Genomic DNA, 18,932 nt, shown 5'->3' with positions numbered 1-18,932 from the left:
ATAAATAACTTTAAAATAACTTTCGGAGTATTCTGGAGGCGCGGCTGGAGGGAGGGGGGTTTCCCCCCCCCTTGGACAAGCGGCTAGGAATAATTTTGCTCTCAGCCCCCGGGGAAGGAGGAGGGGGGAGAGCCAACGAATGAAGCCTCACCCAGGCTGAGATGATTTTCTTTTCAACTTAATTTTACTTTCTACTGTGATTTGTGGACTTTTGGAACTTTTTTAAAACTTTGTTATGCCTCTGTGCCCAAAACTGGCAGGGCAAGATGGCACACTTCCGTTGTCTTTATGAATTGTGAAACCTGACTCCACCTTTAAAATTCAGGCTTCCGGTCTTTGTCTCCGTGTCTCCCAGAGGAATCTCTTGTGGATTGGTATTTTTTGAACTTTCTAGGGGAAACCTTTCATCTATTGCCAGACTTATTAGAGAGATTCTCTTCTGCCTGGTTCTTCTGCTCCCGGACCTCACCTGGCTACCCTTCTTTTCTAACTGTTTATCTTATATATGGACTGAACTTCTAATGTTATAAAGGATGGCATCCAAAAGACCACCTCCTGGGAAACCTGGCTTTGCCACGTCTGCTCCAACATCTGTAACATCCAGTCCAGCCACACAGTCAAAGATAACAGAACTGATGCAACCTAAGACTATAGAGATGGACTTTCAACAAATGCTTCAACAAATTTTACAGGGCCAGGAGGAAATCAAGAAACAGCTAAGGGAAATGAAAGATGAAATTAAAGAAAATCAAGCCCAAATTTATAAGAACTCACAGAGACTGGATCTTGTGGAAGGGGGGGTGGAGGAGGTGAGGGGGGGGGTGGAAGCTGTGCAGAAAGGGAACAAAGATCTTGACATCCAACAGATGAAATTAGAATTTGAGAGAATGTCCTATTATCTTAGATTTCAAAATGTTATAGAAGAAGATGGGGAAAATATAAGGGACATCATGACAAACATTCTGGCTGACTACACACATAAAGAAAAACAACAGATGGGGTGGGATATAGACCTGGTTTATAGAGTGAACTCAGCTTATGCTAGAACACACAATGTACCCAGGGAGGTTCACATTAAATTCCTTAGAAAAAGCACAAGAGATGAAATTCTGGGTGTACAAAGGGGGCAAGCATTGACATATCATGATATGGAGATAACCATTCTGAAGCAGATCCCTAAGAAGATTAGAGAAAAAGAAAAAATTATTCGCAATTAGCGAATAAATTATACCAGAAAGGGGTGTGGTTTAGATGGTTGATGCCTGAAGGTATGCTGATATTCTGGGAGGAGACAAGAATTAGAATTAATTCACCCATAGAGGCGCAGGCCTTTATGGAAAAAAACAAAACGCTCCTAGAGAAACCACCAGACACCACAACGGACACGCAGGACACGGGAGGGGCCAGAGCTCTGCCAGTGGAGGGAGATGGGGCAATAGCAAGAAGACTCAGATCACAAAAATAAACAAGAAAATCATATTATTATAAACTGACCGAAAGTGGTAATGGAATTATATTTGGATTTTATACTGTAATGTTTAATTTGATTGAATTTAATAATAGAACTAATATGCTGATTGTAATCAATTATATACTAATGCATTATATATAAATGTATACTATGGGTATGGAGGGAGGAGGACCTCACACATTTTGCAACTGCCAAAATTTGTATACCTGTCCATTTACCCTTTTCCCTATAAATCTTGAAAAACCAATAAAATTTTATTACAAAAAAAAAAGATAGCCCAGATTTAAATGTAAAATCTCTATGACTTTACAATATAAATGATGTATTTTGCATTATTTAACGATCTGAGGGGACGAGACATAATGTGACATCTCAGTTGTTCCTAATATATGCAGAATTTGAACATGTCGTATATTAAACTGCATTTCTTTGTTTTAGACTGTATCCCTTTATTGTGATTCCATTCATTTTTTTGCTTAGGTTAGTTTGAATGAAATTATCTCCTGCTTAATGAGTAGACCAATTACTGCTCATAGAGGATGATACTGTCTCTTTAAAGGTTATTTGAAGGTTGATTGTTATCTTATTGCTTATATCTAGCAAATCTATTCAGGCTTATGAATGAATTTGACCTTTTTATAGTTACTGGAAGAAAAAAAAATAACAGAACAAAAGTTAATTTAGGACTCTATACTACAACACTTTCTCAGAGAAATGAAAGGGCATTCAAATCGATACTTGTACAATAACACTTCTGATGAATGTTTGTACCCAATTTTCTCATTTTGTGAACTTGAGATTGGAAATTTTGAATAGTTTTCAAAGACCATATTCTTTATGTGCTGTGAAGTATGTGGTATTGTGTCCAAACAATGCAAGAGGATAATCATTATAGAAGTATCACGGGGCCTGAAAAGGTCAGTTTGTTGGAAATGTCAGCTTTCAATGCAACTATGCTGGACCTTCATAGGCAAAGATCCAATTAAAGGGACATGCCAAGGTGCATAGAAACACAACAGTGACCCAGAATAATAATATGCTATTGCCAAAAGCTTAAAGTTGCTGTCATTTTAAGTATTGGAGTTATCTTTCCAAATGTACTTTCTATGAATATTATTTATCGACCATAACTCACTTTCTATCAGGCACATATGCACACATGCATGTACACTTCAGATTTCCTATATAAGGCAAATGAAAAACAAAACTCAACAAAATCAAATTACTTGTGTAATTTTACAATTCCCCCTATCCCAATCTCTCTCTAAGACCTATAAATACCAGCCAACATACTAGAATTGAAGCAAACTACAATTCTAACTATAATAGATTTAGAAAATAAAATGAGTAAGAAAAATAAATAAATAAAAAAGAAAACTAAAGTGCAAAAAGAAAAAAAGTAGAACAAAAATATAAAATAGCAAAAAAAAAAAAAATCAGATAAAATTTTCCAATCTTTCTATAGCAGTCATAATTACAATTTTAAATTTACATTTTCTTTACAGTTATATTATGACTTTCTCATTTCTGTATTGTATCCTACATAATTGTCAGAACTATAGGTAAGGGTTTTTTTTCTGTTTTTGAGAAAAAGTCTATAAGGTTTCCAGTCAGCAATACACGTATATATTGTCTTTTCTCTAATTAAATGGGCAGTTTGATCCTGAGGATCTCAAGGTTGACTCAGCCTTCCCTCCTTCCGAGGTCAGTAAATAAGGACCCAGATTGTTGGGGGCAAAATGCTGATTCTGTAACCCGCTTAGAGAGGGCAGTAAAGCACTATGAAGCGGTATAGAGGTCTAAGTGCTATTGCTATTGCAATGGCGAAGCTTTTTTGGCTCGCGTGCCATAAGTGGGGGGAGTGCAAGGGGGTAGTGTGCGGGCATGCCACACCAATAATGCAATGTGTGACCCCCCCAGTGCACATGGGCACAGTACAGGCCCTCCTCCCCATTTTTTGCATGCTTTTTTTGCCCTCCCCAGGCTCCAGAGGCTTTATAGGAGCCTGGGGAGGGTGAAAACATCTTCCCCTGCCCCCCACCACCCGGAAGCCCTCCGAAGGCTTCAGGGACCTTCAAGATGCTTCCCTGAAGCCTCCGGAGCAGTCAAAACAAACCTCCAAGCAAACCAGAAGTGACTTCCGGTTTGCTCGGAGGGTCATTTTGAGCGCTCCGAAGGCTTGAGGGACCTTCAGGATGCTTCCCTGAAGCCTCCGGAGCAGTCAAAACAAACCTCCGAGCAAACTTCCGGTTTGCTCGGAGGTTTGTTTTGACTGCTCTGGAGGCTTCAGGGAAGCATCCTGAAGGTCCCTCAAGCCTTCGGAGCGCTCAAAATGACCCTCCGAGCAAACCGGAAGTCAGTTCCCGAACTTCCAGTTTGCCTGTAGGGCCAGTTTTTTGCGCTCCGGAGGCTTCAGGGAAGCTCATGAAGCCTCCAGAGGGCCTCCGGGGGGGCAGGGGAGGCTCTTTTCGCCTTCCCCAGGCTCTTATAAAGGCTCTGGAGCCTGGGGAGGACAAAAAATGGCTTTAAAAAAGGGTGAACTCAGCTGACAGGGCAGCGCCTCACGTGCCCTGACAAATGGCTCCATGTGCCACCTGTGGAACGTGTGCCATAGGTTCGCCATCATTGCAATATACTGTATATCATGCCAGAGTCTACATGATACATAGCTTTCCATTCCTTTGTTTAGAACACAGTGAAACCAGCTATTCTGAAAATCTAGTTAAATGTACTTCACTTAAAGAACATTTCCTTCTTTTAAAAAAAGGCATTCATCTCCAGAAATCCTTTCTTAAATTGCCTTTATTATTTTTATTTTTCTCAACACACTTATCTGCTATAAATGATTCCCACAAGACCTTAATAACTACTTCAGTCATTTAGGCCAAATGAATAACTGCCTTGGGCAGTAGATGCAAGCAGAAAAGCAGAAAGGAGAGGGAAATCTCCCCCTCCCAAAAGTATATTGTAAGTTTTCTTAATTTCAGGGAAAGTAGAATCTAAAGCTAAGGTTGAACCAAAGGGTTTTTGTCAATATTTCTGCTAAGGGTGGGATCATGATCCACTATCTGGCCTATTTTGATGATTGTTTATGAATACTGTTAGAAAGCATATTTTTTAGAACTCATTCAAAAATAGCAATCCCAAAATGCATTACTGTCCATATGAGAAACCTACATATACTTAGGAAACCCCCATACGGACAGTGAAACAGACTGGTTCCAGGTTGGAAACTGACTGAGACAAAGCTGTACATTCATCCTTTATTTATTTAATCTAAATGCTGAATACTTATAAAGAAATGCTGGATGGAAAGGAGATGAACATGGTTTTAAAACTGGAGAAAAAAACATGAATAACCTTGGTGCGGCAATCATAAAGTCTTTGGAAAATTCTTGGATATTCAGATGCTATTATAGCTCTATAATTACCTACACAGATCAGAATAGTGCAAGCAACTGTATTCCCTGTGACATTCCATGAAAACAAAATTTGGACTTAGAAAAAATATGACAGGAAAAGTATTGATGCATTTGAGCTTTGGTGTTCGAGAAGGTCCCTGAGAATACCATGGACATCCAAGAAAAGAAACATGTGAAGAATCATCTAATGATTAAATGATTAGCCCAAGTTCTCACTCAAAGCACAAATGACCAAATTCAAATTATCCTACTTTATGCTTTATGCTAAAGGTTTCAGCCCTTTTTCGGCCCATTTGTTGCCCCTTTTTGGCCTTCCTTCCTTCCTTCCTTTCTTCCATGCCTTTGCTCCAGATGCTGTCTGGCTCCTTCCCCGCTTGCCTGCCTTTGCCCCTGGCCTACCATGTGCCACCGCACTCCAGCTGCTCTCTGGCTCCTTCCCCACTTGCCTGCCTTCACCTGCCCTCGCCGTTTGCCTGGTAAGTTGCTATCATGTAAAGGGATAAAGGGGCAGGGTGGGGACCTCCCTCCCTTCGCTCTTTTGGGCAGTTTTAGAAAGAAAGGGCTTTAAAACTTAAAGCCAAGCATGCCCCACAGGCCCTGCCTCGCCCACCCACACTGGCAGATCTGGGATGGGCAGCGGTTTGGCTTTCCTGGCTGGCTGCGCCCCCGATCTCCACTTGCCCTTCCCTTCCTGCTGCAGCTAGTGGCAGAGAGAAAGACAAGCCAGGTTGAGTCACTGCTGCTTGTCCCCCTCCCTCAGCCTACATCTTCCCCCCGCCTAGACTTGCCTCCCATGGCTGCCAGTAGAGGGTGACGGCCAGAGGCTGCGAGGGTGTGCCGCCCGGATGACCCCTCTCCTACCCACACACTCAGTCAGATTGTGCAAGTGCTTGGCCTCCCACCGCCCCCGCCCTCTGGAACAGCAGTGGCAGGGGCAGGGAACACAAGATTGGCTGGCAGTGGGGAGGGAGAAGGGAGCATCTGCTAGCAGAGAAGGGCGAGTGTGAGGTTGGTGCTTTTGGGGCAATGTGAGCGGGGAAGCGTCTGGGTTTGATTCACCTGGCTTCTCTTCCTCTCGCAGCTGTGTGTTCTCCAACTAGCATAGACGGCAACTACGGCCTCAACATACATCGCCAGTGCTTCTGCTAATATGCCAAGGACATCGGCTTCATTAAAGTGAGGGGGAGAGTGGCTGTGTAGGCTCTAGCCATGCACTTTTGGTTACCCACTGCCGCTGCCGGCTGACACCCCCTTCATTGCCCAGAGTTCTCTGGCAATGTCTATGACATCTCCTGGCTCTAATGGTCATGTGCAGGCTAGGGAAATAAATCTGAAAACGTGTGTAATGTACAGAGAATATAGTTAAATGTATGGCAGAAAGTGGGCTCTGGGTGTGTGAGGTTCAATGTGTATAGTTTTAGAAGAGCTCAGAGTGGGTTTGTGTGTGTGTGTGTGTGTGTGTGTGTGTGTGTGTGCATACACATACAGTATATATAGTACCTAAAGTATCTGTTTGTGTGCCTATACACACTCTATACTATCTAATGTTATGTACACATATGGCATATGTACATAGGATTAAATAGTGTATTTTGGATGTTAAGTAGTAATAAATAAATAGGGAAATTATATCTTGTTGAGGCCTTTGAGGCGAGTGACAGGGAGGCAGGGCTGGGTGTGATGAGTGATGTCGAGTTGGTCATGATTACCCAGTCACATGACCACCCGGCAACGCCTACCCAGCCAGTCAAAGGGCAGAGAACCGGTTGTTAAGTTATTTGAATACCACCACTGAACAATTACAAAAAGTAATAATTGGCCTGAACAGATAGTCAGGTCATAGCTATTTTTAAAAATATGGGGGGGGGGGGGGATTGGCTTTTGTTATTTTTTTTTAAATGAAAGCAGAGTAGCAGGTAGTGGGGCTGGTGATCACCAAACAAGCCTTTGGTTAACATCTCAGCGTGGAAAACTCACTGAGCACTAGCAATACAGAAAGTGGGGGTGAAACATCAGGTAATACTGTGATTTAAATGACAGAAATTTGACATAAGACAGTAATCTTGGTGCAACCTTCATGGGGTAGCAGATAGCACTTTGTATTCCTTGAAATAATGCTATTTGACCAGGATAGTGTAATTCCTAGAATCAACAGTAAGGAATTATGAAGGGTTGATGGCTGACTGCATTAAATGTATTCCCTAAACCCAGCCAGTGAATATTGATTCATTAATACTAAAGCAGTAGTCCTATGGGCATTTATTTAAGAGTAAAACATAAGTCTTCTTTAACTTGGTGGGACTTGCTTCTGAATAAATACACACAAAATCAATGTTAACCATCCTCTGGTTAACTAATCTCTTCTCCTGACAATAGGTTGAGTAGAGAATATTATCTCCAGAAGTGCTTTTTACACCTTGGAAACAGATTAACACAACGCCCTACTAATTTATTTGCTGTCTTACTCAGAGCATTCTCCCCCCCCCCTTCATTGGAGTCAGCCTTTATAAGAAGATATTTAGGGGTCCATTTTTAAATACAATAGCTTTCAGCAACAAACATGAACAGTAATTACTCAAGATGGTATGAAAACCTATTCAGGATCCCTTGACGTATATTTTGATCAGGATCAATGTAGTATTAATTAGCATGGATTATCAAGAAGAGTTAGAGCATGAGTTTCAGTAGAGAACAACTTTCTGTCACATTTTATTACCCTGTATCATTTTTACTAATAGGTATATTATAGCTCCATGACTTTGAGTTCACATTATTTTCATGCTTCAATTAGTAAGAAGCAGACAGAACAATCAAGACAGTAATGGGAATAGCTTTTCAGAGAATTGTTAAGAATGAAAGTTACTTTTTTTTTCTTCAAACCATATTTAAAGCTGTTCTTGTTATCTAATTTTATATGGCAGTTTCCAAAGCAATGATATTATAGTGGCAAAGCAAACTTCAATCAATATAGTAGAATGGCAAAGCCTTCATACCATCTCATTTTACTCTAAGAGGGTTAACTTATTATTTTCTAACCAGTGAAAATTAACTGAGCAATACAGAAGAACTATTTCTGTAATTTTACACAATTTAACAAGTCAGAATCAGAACTTAAAGTCAGATGAGAGTTATGTATTTCTGAGCTATGAATTAACAAAATAGGTTGACTTACGACCACAGCTGACCCTGGAATTTTAGTTATAAGTCATTGCAGTCATTAAGTGGGTCATCACATGACTTGATTTGAATTTACAATTGTGAAGTACCATGGTCATTAAGCAAATGGTGTGTCATTAAGTGAATTGAGTATATCCAATGAATATTTTTAAAGTTTTCTGCAAATTGTAGTCATGTGACCATGGGACAAGATTCCAAAATCGTTTGTGTGTGTGTGTGTTTGTGTGTGTGTGTGTGTAAGAATCGTGACTTTGAGGACAGGGCATAAGTAGCTTTTTTGAAATCCCTCGTTACTGAATAGTCATTAAGCAACTAGTCATTAAAAGAGGACTTAATGAGGACAATCACATAACTTAATGATCATTTTTAAAAGAAAAGTAGACGTTCAAAATGTCACAGATATATTATTGTAAAACCCTATTCATGGACTCTTTCATAGATTTGAATAAGATTATCTAGAAAAATAATCATAAACTGAATAAAGATGTAAAAAAAAATATTATTATTTTTAAATCCAAGAACCAGCCCTCAAAATTAAGTTTTTGGCAATGATCCTGTGGAAGAAGCCCCAGAAAACAAGTAATTTCTAGTGCTTCTAAGTAAGAACCTACATTGAATTTAATGATATTTGGAAGCAAACCAACCTTAAGAGACAAGGTACAGTAATTCTATGCTCTGTGCAGTAACCGTTGTGTTCTTTGTCCATCCTGAGAGGACTTTAATCTAAAACAATTGCTTCTGGATAAAATAGAAGTGACTCCAAAAGGTGGAGCTCTCGCTTCACAATCAGGAGGTTGTGAGTTCGATCCTAGGTAGAGGCAGATGTAGGGTCTCCTGCTTGGGCAGGGGGTTGGGCTAGATGACCTGCAAGATCCCTTCCAACTCTGTTAATCTGTTCCTTCTGCTGTGTTCTAAAACCATTTCAATTGTAGGTGAGAAGGGGGCGTAATTATCTCCCATGCTAAAGTTGACATTTTCAAGACAAAAGAATATCGGATGTAATTCTAGTAATCTTCTCAGACTTTCTTTTGTGTAGTTGACCTCAAACATAAATATAAACTGGCTATTAAGCCATGGAATATTATCTCCTACAAAATTGCTGCCCTCTCATTGTTTCACAAGAAACAGACCACTACTGGAAATGACAAAAAAGTCTGCTTCTCATTTTCAGACCAGCAAATACTAGAGAAAAGTAATTTGGTTGTATCTTATTTGTAAAAATAGATTGCCCATTATAGGTAAAGAAGAAATACAATTTCAATTATGAAATGGAACTAAACCCAATGTTAAACACTTTACAGTGCTTGGATCTGAAGTAAGCTTATGTTCCAATAAACAAAAGAGGAAACTAAATTTTAGAAGTGATGAAGATATATTTATTGCTTATAAGCTGAGCTGCAAAGGATAGTGTCCTTCATCCTACCACATATGCAGCTAAATTACATAGGACTTTGATAACCAAATAGTAACAGAATCCAGGAAATCAATTGAGGTATTTCAGCAGTAGATGAAACTGTGCCAGAGCCTCAATAAGAGTAAGTGATTCTGCAGATGTCACCAAAGAAGTCATTGTGATGTTTGATAGAAGCAAAGGACCTGAATGTGAAGGGGCTACTGAAATTGAGGCAGAGATAAGATGATCAGGCAGACACACAAACTGGTAGGATTCCCACAGATCCTCTCATCTCCTCTTCACAATAAAAAGAATACACCAGAGCTTCCTACAGACAGCATTGTGTTGAGCAAACACATTGCTTCAATTGATGAGTGGTTTATTCATAAATAGCACCTTTTTAAAGTAGAAATGCACGCGAAGAGTGAGAACATGTGAACGCTCCAGAAAAATACAGAGAGTGGTTTTTGCCTGACAGCTGGATGTGGCACAGGCAGTTTAGAGTTCAATCCAGAGTCAAACCACAGGAGACAAAGTGAACCTAAAATACATTAAAAGATTATTCAAATGGAGTGAGGGGAGGTAGGAGAATTCCCTGAAGTAGGCAGCCAAGAGTCAACCAGCAGAGCTCCTATAGCAGTAATGCATCAGTCACAGATGGTTAGTTGGTTGCAGCACTCTTTTGGCCTTTTTCCATCTGCACTTCACTGTGCCCTAGACATGACCTGGTAACATCCTTTTTCTGCCATGTCTGCACAGCATCCTTAATCTCATCACAGTTTTAAATCATTCTTAGCTGCATCACCATTAAGGTAGTGTTTCCCCACTCCCAAGAGTAGCTTCAAGATATATGAAATTTGTTATTTTTTTTTTATCACGCATCATCCTGGAAGTGACTGACTTTGACTATAAAGAAAGAATAGAGGCAGGACAGGGGTTAGCATAGTTAGTTACTATTGTTTTCTGCAGACTCAAGCATGAGTTGAGAGAGCTACGGTATAGCTCAGTAGTGTGGGGAAGAGTCTTTACTTTCTCTTCCCAGGAGAAGTACAGAATCCAAAAGGACTGTTTGGTCCTTGAGTCATGTGTCTACTCAACTGCTGTCTTCTCCCTCCACCATCCCGACGGATTTCATCCAATCTAAATTAATAGCAGGAGGGATATCCTTTGTTTAGTATACTTGCCTGGAAAACAAAACCCCTGCATGGATACATACAAAGTCCAATTGCAAGCCACCAAAAATAGCTCAACAGAGCCAAGACACTTTAAATAATGCTGCTTATTCTTTTATATTTACCAGGTTTTGCTCAAAGATGGAGGGAAATGTTCTCTTTTTGAAAACAGTTTTTAAAACATTGGTGTTTTGTTCTGAGATCCCAGCACACAACGAGCTCCCAGCACACAAAATAGCTGTTCTGTTGTACCTTTATACTATTTGCTCTTTCTTTGTGACCACGTATATAAAAATCATTTTAAAATAATTGAAATAAAGCCAAACTCTCCCCACTTGGTAGAGTAATGAATATCCTGATTTTCTGTATCTTTCCGAAGAACTGGAGGCTTGCATCCTGTTCTTTTCTGTAATTCCCAGACACAGCAGAGAACAAAAACAGAACTCTTGTATGCACAGTCAACACTCTGTCACTGAGGTGTGTCTTCAACAGTGGATTTAAACAATTCATTCTTAAATTTTAAGAATGATGATTTATAAGAAACCATCTTCATATTTTCCCAGATTTTGACCGTGAACTGGATATTTGCATAGAAGAGAGAAAGAAATTCCTCTTATTCTGTTTCTTTGTATGGACTACAGCATCTGTAGTTTGAATTCTTATAAGCATTTAAGCATTATTTTGTTCCTCTCTTCTAAAATAAAAGAGCTGACAATAGAATTTGGGTTGCAGGAATAACCTAGACATAGGAACAAAACATATATTGACTACTCTGAGAAATATGGATAGCTAAGCAGTTGCTTCTTTTATCAAATATTTTTATACAAGTTCATATGGATTAGTGGTAGAAAATATATTGTACTCCAAAGGTTGCTGGATGACAGTTACCAGAATCCTGATCCAGTATAACTAATGGTTCATGATTACACCATTTAAAAAAAATATCTGCATTAGGTGTTTGAAATAAGATTTAAATTCCAACGCTGACACACAATGCGCACAATTATTACACCTTTAAAGAACATTCTTGATCAAGAGAATTCAAGAACCCATCAGATAATCTGATCCATCTTGAAATTGAAAAGTAATTCAGAAATAGTTGTGATCAGGCATATATGTTTGATCTCACCAAAAAGAGATCTTTGGGTCCTAGTATCCAATTGAAGGCTATCAATGTTGACTTCAGTATCAATATTTAAATCCAGTTTCTTAGCTGCAAGGACAAACAACTTCAAACAATGCATTTTACAGTAATTGCTTTGGTGACAAGAGACGACATCAGGCCCAGCCCAAGAATGACACATAACAATCCAGTCAAAATTCAGTTCTTCATTTTCCCACACCATATAAACAGAATCTTGCCATGCTAAACCTATACCACTGTAACCCTAACAGTTATACACTGAGGGGCTCTAACAAGTGGCTGTTCTAAATCTCTTTCTCGTTTTCCATTTCAGGTCCAGGTTGTGTTATCTCTTGTCTATTCCACTTCTTCGGAATGTGCTTCTTCCACTTCTCTATAGTCCATCATACCAACACCTCTTTTTAGATACAATCCATCACAGTCATCGTGCCTTGACTCCACAAGAATCATACTGCTCCTCTAAGCACTTGCCAGAAAACCAAAAAATAGTTACATCCAAACAGTTAGTAGCACGATTAAATTCCACTATATTAAATAAGCGGTATGTATCAAAAGCCATAAGTCCCATTATAGGCTTTTGGAAGCCTCTTTAAGAGAGATAAAGAGAGAGAGAGAGACGAAGTTAAAGCATCTTCCAAACATACTATCAATTCTCCCTTGCCACAACATGGAAAAGTAATATAGGTTCCCTCTGATTTTTAGTAAATATCTAACGCTACTGCTACAAAAAGTTAAACAGAATGTTTCTGTGATAGTTGAACACACCTTGCAGTATATCTACACTGCAGACATACCACTAAGATAACCCCAAGAGGTTTATAGAAATATCAACACTCAAATTCACAGAGTAAAGGTCTGAAGAGGCAGCTCCATGAAAGGATAAATGCCCGGGGCTTTACCAAACACAATATAGCTGTCAGTTGTTATTATGTTAAAGATTTTCTGGGGAACAGTGTTTTTCATTTTGCATGTCAGAGAAGGGATAAAAAGACACTTTCAGACAACCATCTCTTTAAGAAAACATGGGGGGGGGGGAACTGAGCTTTGTTGCGTACTCACCAGGGTTGGTTATAGTCAAGAGGTCAAGTTGCCGCTGTTGCTGAAAAACAAATGATAAAAGGAGTTGCTGAAAGATAGCCAATTTTAGCAGGTCAGTTTAGATGTACAATGCTACTGTTCTGACATGTGCAATAGAATTAATTACAAGTTACATGGCTCACCATTATGAAAGCCATGTGTGTCTAACATTGACTTCTGAATGCTTCCTAATTTGTGTTCTTAAGGGTGTTAGTAATTAAATTGATGTTGAATGTATACACATATATCTCTGTTTAGATTTTTTTTTCCTGCTTCAAACAAAGGGAGCATTTAATACATCAACCAAGCAGTAGTATGGAATGACTTAGGGAATTGATGCCAAGGATTCTATGTTCAAGTAGTCTTAATTAACATTCTTCATTTGAACTCTTTTTAATTAACTGCATTTTGTGTAGGTATGTCAGTGGACCAACATCTCTGTAGAACGAATGAAACTGAAGCGAATTAAAAATGAAAGGAAAGAAGCACTTGCTGCTTTCCCAAATTATTTCGTTTGCATATTTCATTGCAGTCCCTCCAAAAAGTCCATTAGAAAGAATTCCTGGCAGGTGACTGTGATCTGGATTACAGCCATATTTTACCACTTTTATTTATTTCATTTAATTCATTATGCCAAAGTACAAACTATACATTACTGAATTTTCTTGTATCTGTTTACCACAGATAGCCTATTTATGATGGCGGCACTCCCATCAAAGTAATCTGATGCAAAATATCAATTTTTATACTACAAATACAAATCAGTTAATGTAGTCTGATTTCTAAAATATGTCATCACTAATTGTTGTGGGATTCCATTACCACAACAATCCAATAGGTTTGCCACAGGTACTGAGTGCTAAAAAAATTGTAATTCTCCCATACTAATAATTGTTTTAAACAAAGTTGGGTGGGTTTTTTTTTAAATAAAAACTTCCATATTCCTCACAATTGTTACAGCTTTTTTATCCTTTGTTTCCAATATGCCATAGGACTACTCTCCAAGGATACCTCAAATGCATAAAGAATAAAAGTTGGATTTTGCTTGAAATTTGAGGTCTTTAGATCCAGCTCTTTGTATAGCCCACAGTCCAGAAATATATGAAAAGAAAGTGTTTTTGTATTTATTCTTAGACGTCTTGCAGCAATATTTGTTTCAGGATATAAAATATAGACCTGGAAATAAATGAAAAATCCAAAACTTTATATACTTGTTCCTCCCCTTTTCATAGTATCATATTGATGTTTATTTGCCATTTATTTTTCTCTGTTAGGCCTCCTAATAGTTAGTGTTCTTTCTAAATTCTTCTGGTCCTTCATTTATGTAGCACTAGCATTACAGAATACACCGTCCACTTTAATTTATCTTTCCTCATCTGTTCAATAATGTCTGTGTTACTTTCATTTATTGTCAGGCCTATTGATCCTCTTCTAATCTAATTCTCATCATTATGCTGTCTCTATTCTTTTAGTGACACTTGGAAGTCCTTGAGAATGGGAAGCATGCTTTCATGAGCACTAAACTAAAAAAGTTCTCCTTTTGCCAACTTCTGTTCATTCAGTCTCATCTATGTGAACTGAAAGTTTCAGTATTTGTGTAATCAAATCAGTGGTGAGTTGCAGGCAGTACGCCCCGGTATGGGTGTACAGGAGCCTGCCCAGAGCACCGGGTACTGTTCTTTTGTAATAAATCTGCGGTCCTTTTCCAATTGCCACTGCTTCCATTCCCTAACTTTTCAAAAACAGTTTCAAATTACCACAGTCTTCTTTATTTAAGATGACCTGAAAAGAACCCCAAGGCCACATGAGGCTATTGATTCTGTTAGAGATGTGGATCCAACAGTCACTTGAGTTTTCAGAACCTCATGACCCACTGAAAAAAAAGGAAGAAGTGGGCTACAGACAAATAATTATGGATTTACTAAGTCCTTTGCTTGTCTGTACTCTTTAGAAATGTTCCAGATCTTTGGCTAACACATTATTAATCTGAGGTAACTTTTTTTTCTGCCATTTTGATAAAGTTAACACATGGAGTACATGCCCTTGGACTATCCTCCTGGTAGGATATGGTAAGGATTTGCCTATGTACATAATGTATTTCCTGTAAATAAATCTTCTCTTCCTTATAATAATAAAACCTTCTATCTCTCACAGTTTCTCTCCCTCTCTCTCTCCACACACACGAAAAGACAACATAACATTTCCATCTGAATCTTGATAAAGCTAGGAATACTTTTGCTCCTATGCTGAAAAGATATGGTATCTGGAAGCATTGCAGTTGTCACAGTTTGTTCTCTAAGTTGCTCATAAGAATCTGTTCTTCCTAGTTATAGCTTTCTTTGCTTCCTTCTTATCTTTATCATATACATAATTTATATTCACAACAAAATTTAAAATGAATCTTATCATAGCCTGTCTACTTCAATTCCTGCAAGGGAACCACCTCTCTGTATCTTAATTCTGGAGCTATCATTACTCAGAATATTTGAATAGAATCCACATACCATAATCCATCAAACACTGTTATTATTCCATTGTATTTCATTCTAATAACTACACTGTTTTTTCTTCACTTCAAACTCAAATTTAAATATATGGATTTGTCCCTGAATATAGCTGTACTTGGCTGACCTTAAAATACTTTATTGCTGAAATTCTTTATTATATTTTTCTGACTTAAGACTTTAAACTTTGAGCATTCCTTTAACCTTTTCTCCTGATAATATATTCCCTCTTTTTCTTCCCTTTCAGCAGTTAACGTCTCTTCCTTGGTATTGATGCCCTTAGGGATTTTTTGGCTGACTTTTCAATTTAATGCTAGCCATAATTAACTCAGGGTGAGTACAAAAAGTACAAAGAAAGTAATATTTTGTGTAAATTAACAAATTCATTTAAGATTAGATTATCTTCAAGATGGCCCTCACTACTTTTTTGTTCTTTGTTTCATTATCTAAAACTCTATGCCCAAATGAAACACATCATAAACAGGTCAATTCTTTTCTTATCACAAGATGTGTTCACAGAAGCTTTATTCAAAGATATTTCAATTCAGTTGAACACTAACTCTTCTGAAAACTATGCAAGAGACTTCTAAACTGCAGATTTTTAGTAACACTCTCTAACCATCCAGTAAAATTAATTTCTCTACTCCATCTTTAAATTATGTCAAATAGAGCTAACTCACTTCACCTGGTTTCTTTACATTTGTTCTGAAGAAGATATAGGGTTCTCACTGCTTAGTTGGACAATCACCAGAATGGGATAGCAAACATTCCCCCCCCCCCTGAAGATATCACATTTTAAAGCACTTTCCTCCCATCACAAACTTAACCTCCTTCCATTTCAGCTGGAAGAATTCTATTTAATTACAGGCTAGCTCCAGCAATTCATTGGTTGCTTTATAGAAGAAGAAATGCCCTTTCAACTGAGTCAATCTTATTAGCAGCTCTAATTCCTTTTAGATTCCCTCTTTGCTCTTCTCAACTACTGAGTTACTGTAACTCTTGCTTTGTAAAAAGAAGGTTGCTGGTTTGAAACATAACAGTAGTGAACATTAATTTAGTTACTATTTTCTTTCTAAAGCTGGTTTCTTTTTTCCTCTGATTTTTTTTTTAAAATAAGTGTTTTGATACACTATTTCACTATGTTTCCAGCCACTTGAGAGTTAATAGTATTTTACTCCCAGAACACACAGACATAGAATAGAATAGAATAAAACTCTTTAATGGCCAAATGTGATTGGACATACAATGAATTTGTCTTTGGTGCGTAAGCTCTCAGTGTATATAAAAAGACAAGATACATTCGTCAAGAATCATAAGGTACAACACTTAATGATAGTCATTATAATTAAGCAATCAGGAAACAATCAATATCAACATAAATCATAAGGATACAAGCAACAAAGTTACAGTCCTGCAGTCATAAGTGAGAGGAGATGGGTGATAGGAACGATGAGAAGACTAATAGTAAAAGTAATGCAGCCTTAGTGAATAGTTTGACAGTGGGAGGGAATTATTTGTTTAGCAGAGTGATGGTGTTCAGGGAAAAAAACTGTTCCTGTGTCTAGTTGTCTTGGTGTGCAGACAAGTGCTCTATAGCAGTTATGTCGAACCTATGGCACGTGTGCCACAAGTGGCACGCGGAGCCATTTGTCAGGCCCGTGAGGTGCTGCCCTGTCAGTTGGCCAGCGCGCATGCGTGCGCTGGCCAGCTGAGTTCACCCTTTTAAAAAGCCATTTTCCACCCTCCCCAGGCTCCAGAGGCTTTATAGGAGCTGGGGAGAGCGAAAAGAGCCCCCCCGCCCCACCCAGAGGCTTCATGAGCTTCCGTGAAGCCTCCGGAGCGTAAAAATCCAGCCCTATGGGCAAACCGGAAGTTTGTGAATGGACTTCTGGTTTGCTCAGAGGGTCGTTTTGAGCGCTCCGAAGGCTTCAGGGACCGTCCGGAGGCTTCCGTGAAGCCTTCGGAACGCTTAAAACGACCCTCCAAGCAAACCAGAAGTAACTTCCAGTTTGCTCGGAGGGTCGTTTTGAGCGCTCCGAAGGCGTCTGGGAGGTCTCCAGATGGTCCCTGAAGCCTTTGGAGCGCTCAAAACGACCCTCCGAGCAAACTGGAAAGGACTTCTGGTTTGCTTGGAGGGTCGTTTTGACTGCTCCGAAGGCTTCAGAGAAGCCTCCTGAAGGTCCCTGAAGCCTCCGGAGGGCGTCCGGGGGGGGCAGGGGAGGCTGTTTTCGCCCTCCCCAGGCTCCTATAAAGCCTCTGGAGCCTGGGGAGGGCAAAAAAAGCATGTAAAAATGGGTGGGAGCGCCTGTAGTGCACGCATGTGCACTGGGGGGGGGGGGTTGCACATTGCATTATGGGTGCAGCATGCCCGCACACGACCCCTCCCTGCGCTTCCCCTATTTATGGTACGCGAGCCAAAAAAGGTTAGCCATCGCTGCTCTATAGCATTGTTTTGAGGGTAGGAGTTGAAACAATTTATGACCAGGATGCGAGAGGTCTGTAAATATTTTCATGGCCCTCTTTTTGACTGGTGCAGTGTACAAGTCCTCAATGGAAAACAGGTTGGTAGTGATTATTTTTTCTGCAGTTCTAATTATCCTCTGAAGTCTGTGTCTATCTTATTGACACATACAAAGACATGCATACCAACAGATAAATGGTTTCACATATACTTACTTTCAGAATTTACACTTACACTTCATACAACATACAATTGGCTTAATACTCTTGACACATTCTGCTTAATACTGTTAGTAATTGCAATTTAATAATGTGTATACAAGAATCAATTGGATGTGGTGGTTAAGGCATCAGATTAGAAGCTGGGAGAGTGAAAGCTCTAGTGCAGGGGTGTCAAACTCACAGCCTGCAGGCCAGAAGCCTTATGTGCTGGCTCCATCCCTGCCCGGTTTAGCAAAGGGGGGGAAAGTCCTGATACATCACGTGATGATGCCGTGACAATGCGAGTTTGACACCCCTGCTCTAGTACAATTCAAGGCATGAAGCAACCGGGTGATTTTCAGCCCGTCACTCTCTCACATAAAATATCACACTCCATCACCAACTAATCTTGTCTTTCAGTTTTTAAAAATACAATTCTTTATTCATTTAATGCAGCATCAATTCACACTTTCCTTTATCTTTATTATTAGATGTAGCTATTCATCATCTAAAAATAAAACTAATAATGTTAACACTTACCTGAATTAAAACTTTTCACATTCTTCATGTTTTTTTTAATTTCAACAGCATAGATATATACCTTAACTATTTATTATTAGAAGGGAATCAACCTTAAGATGCATAAATAACTAACTATAAAGGTACATTAAGCTCAACTCCTGAATGTATGAACAAATATATGCTGTTCTGCTTTATTTGTATAACAACCTTTTTCCACCTCCAAGGATACTCTGATAATCTTTTTGGTTATAGCCTATCATCTAATCTATTGTCTTCTTTCAACCTTGCAAGCATAAACATTTTTAATTATCAGAAATATTCCACAATTTGTTGCATTCTTTGCAAGATTCCTATGCTTTCTCTGATTCAAAAGTCTCAGAACAAACTCC

At 38.9% G+C, this 18,932-nt stretch overlaps 1 protein-coding gene across 6 annotated transcripts in view; it reads right to left on the bottom strand.

Annotated features, from left to right (window-relative positions):
- Positions 1-18,932, bottom strand: part of BEND5 (BEN domain containing 5) — a 918,531-nt gene that overhangs the window by 511,916 nt on the left and 387,683 nt on the right. For 3 of the 6 annotated variants that reach the window (XM_081947742.1, XM_081947743.1, XM_081947739.1), the window contains exon 6: positions 12,839-12,878. In XM_081947742.1, coding sequence (XP_081803868.1) covers positions 12,839-12,878 — 40 coding nt within the window. Of the gene's footprint in view, positions 1-12,838; positions 12,879-16,040; positions 16,206-18,932 lie in introns of those variants that run through there. The other 3 variants (XM_081947746.1, XM_081947749.1, XM_081947740.1) reach the window with 3 other exon arrangements.

Source organism: Natrix helvetica (genome assembly GCF_964273705.1).
Source record: "Natrix helvetica genome assembly, chromosome: 3".
Lineage (NCBI taxonomy): Eukaryota > Metazoa > Chordata > Lepidosauria > Squamata > Natricidae > Natrix > Natrix helvetica.
The sequence above is the reverse complement of the archived record's forward strand: the minus strand, read 5'-3'. Positions and strand labels throughout refer to the sequence as shown.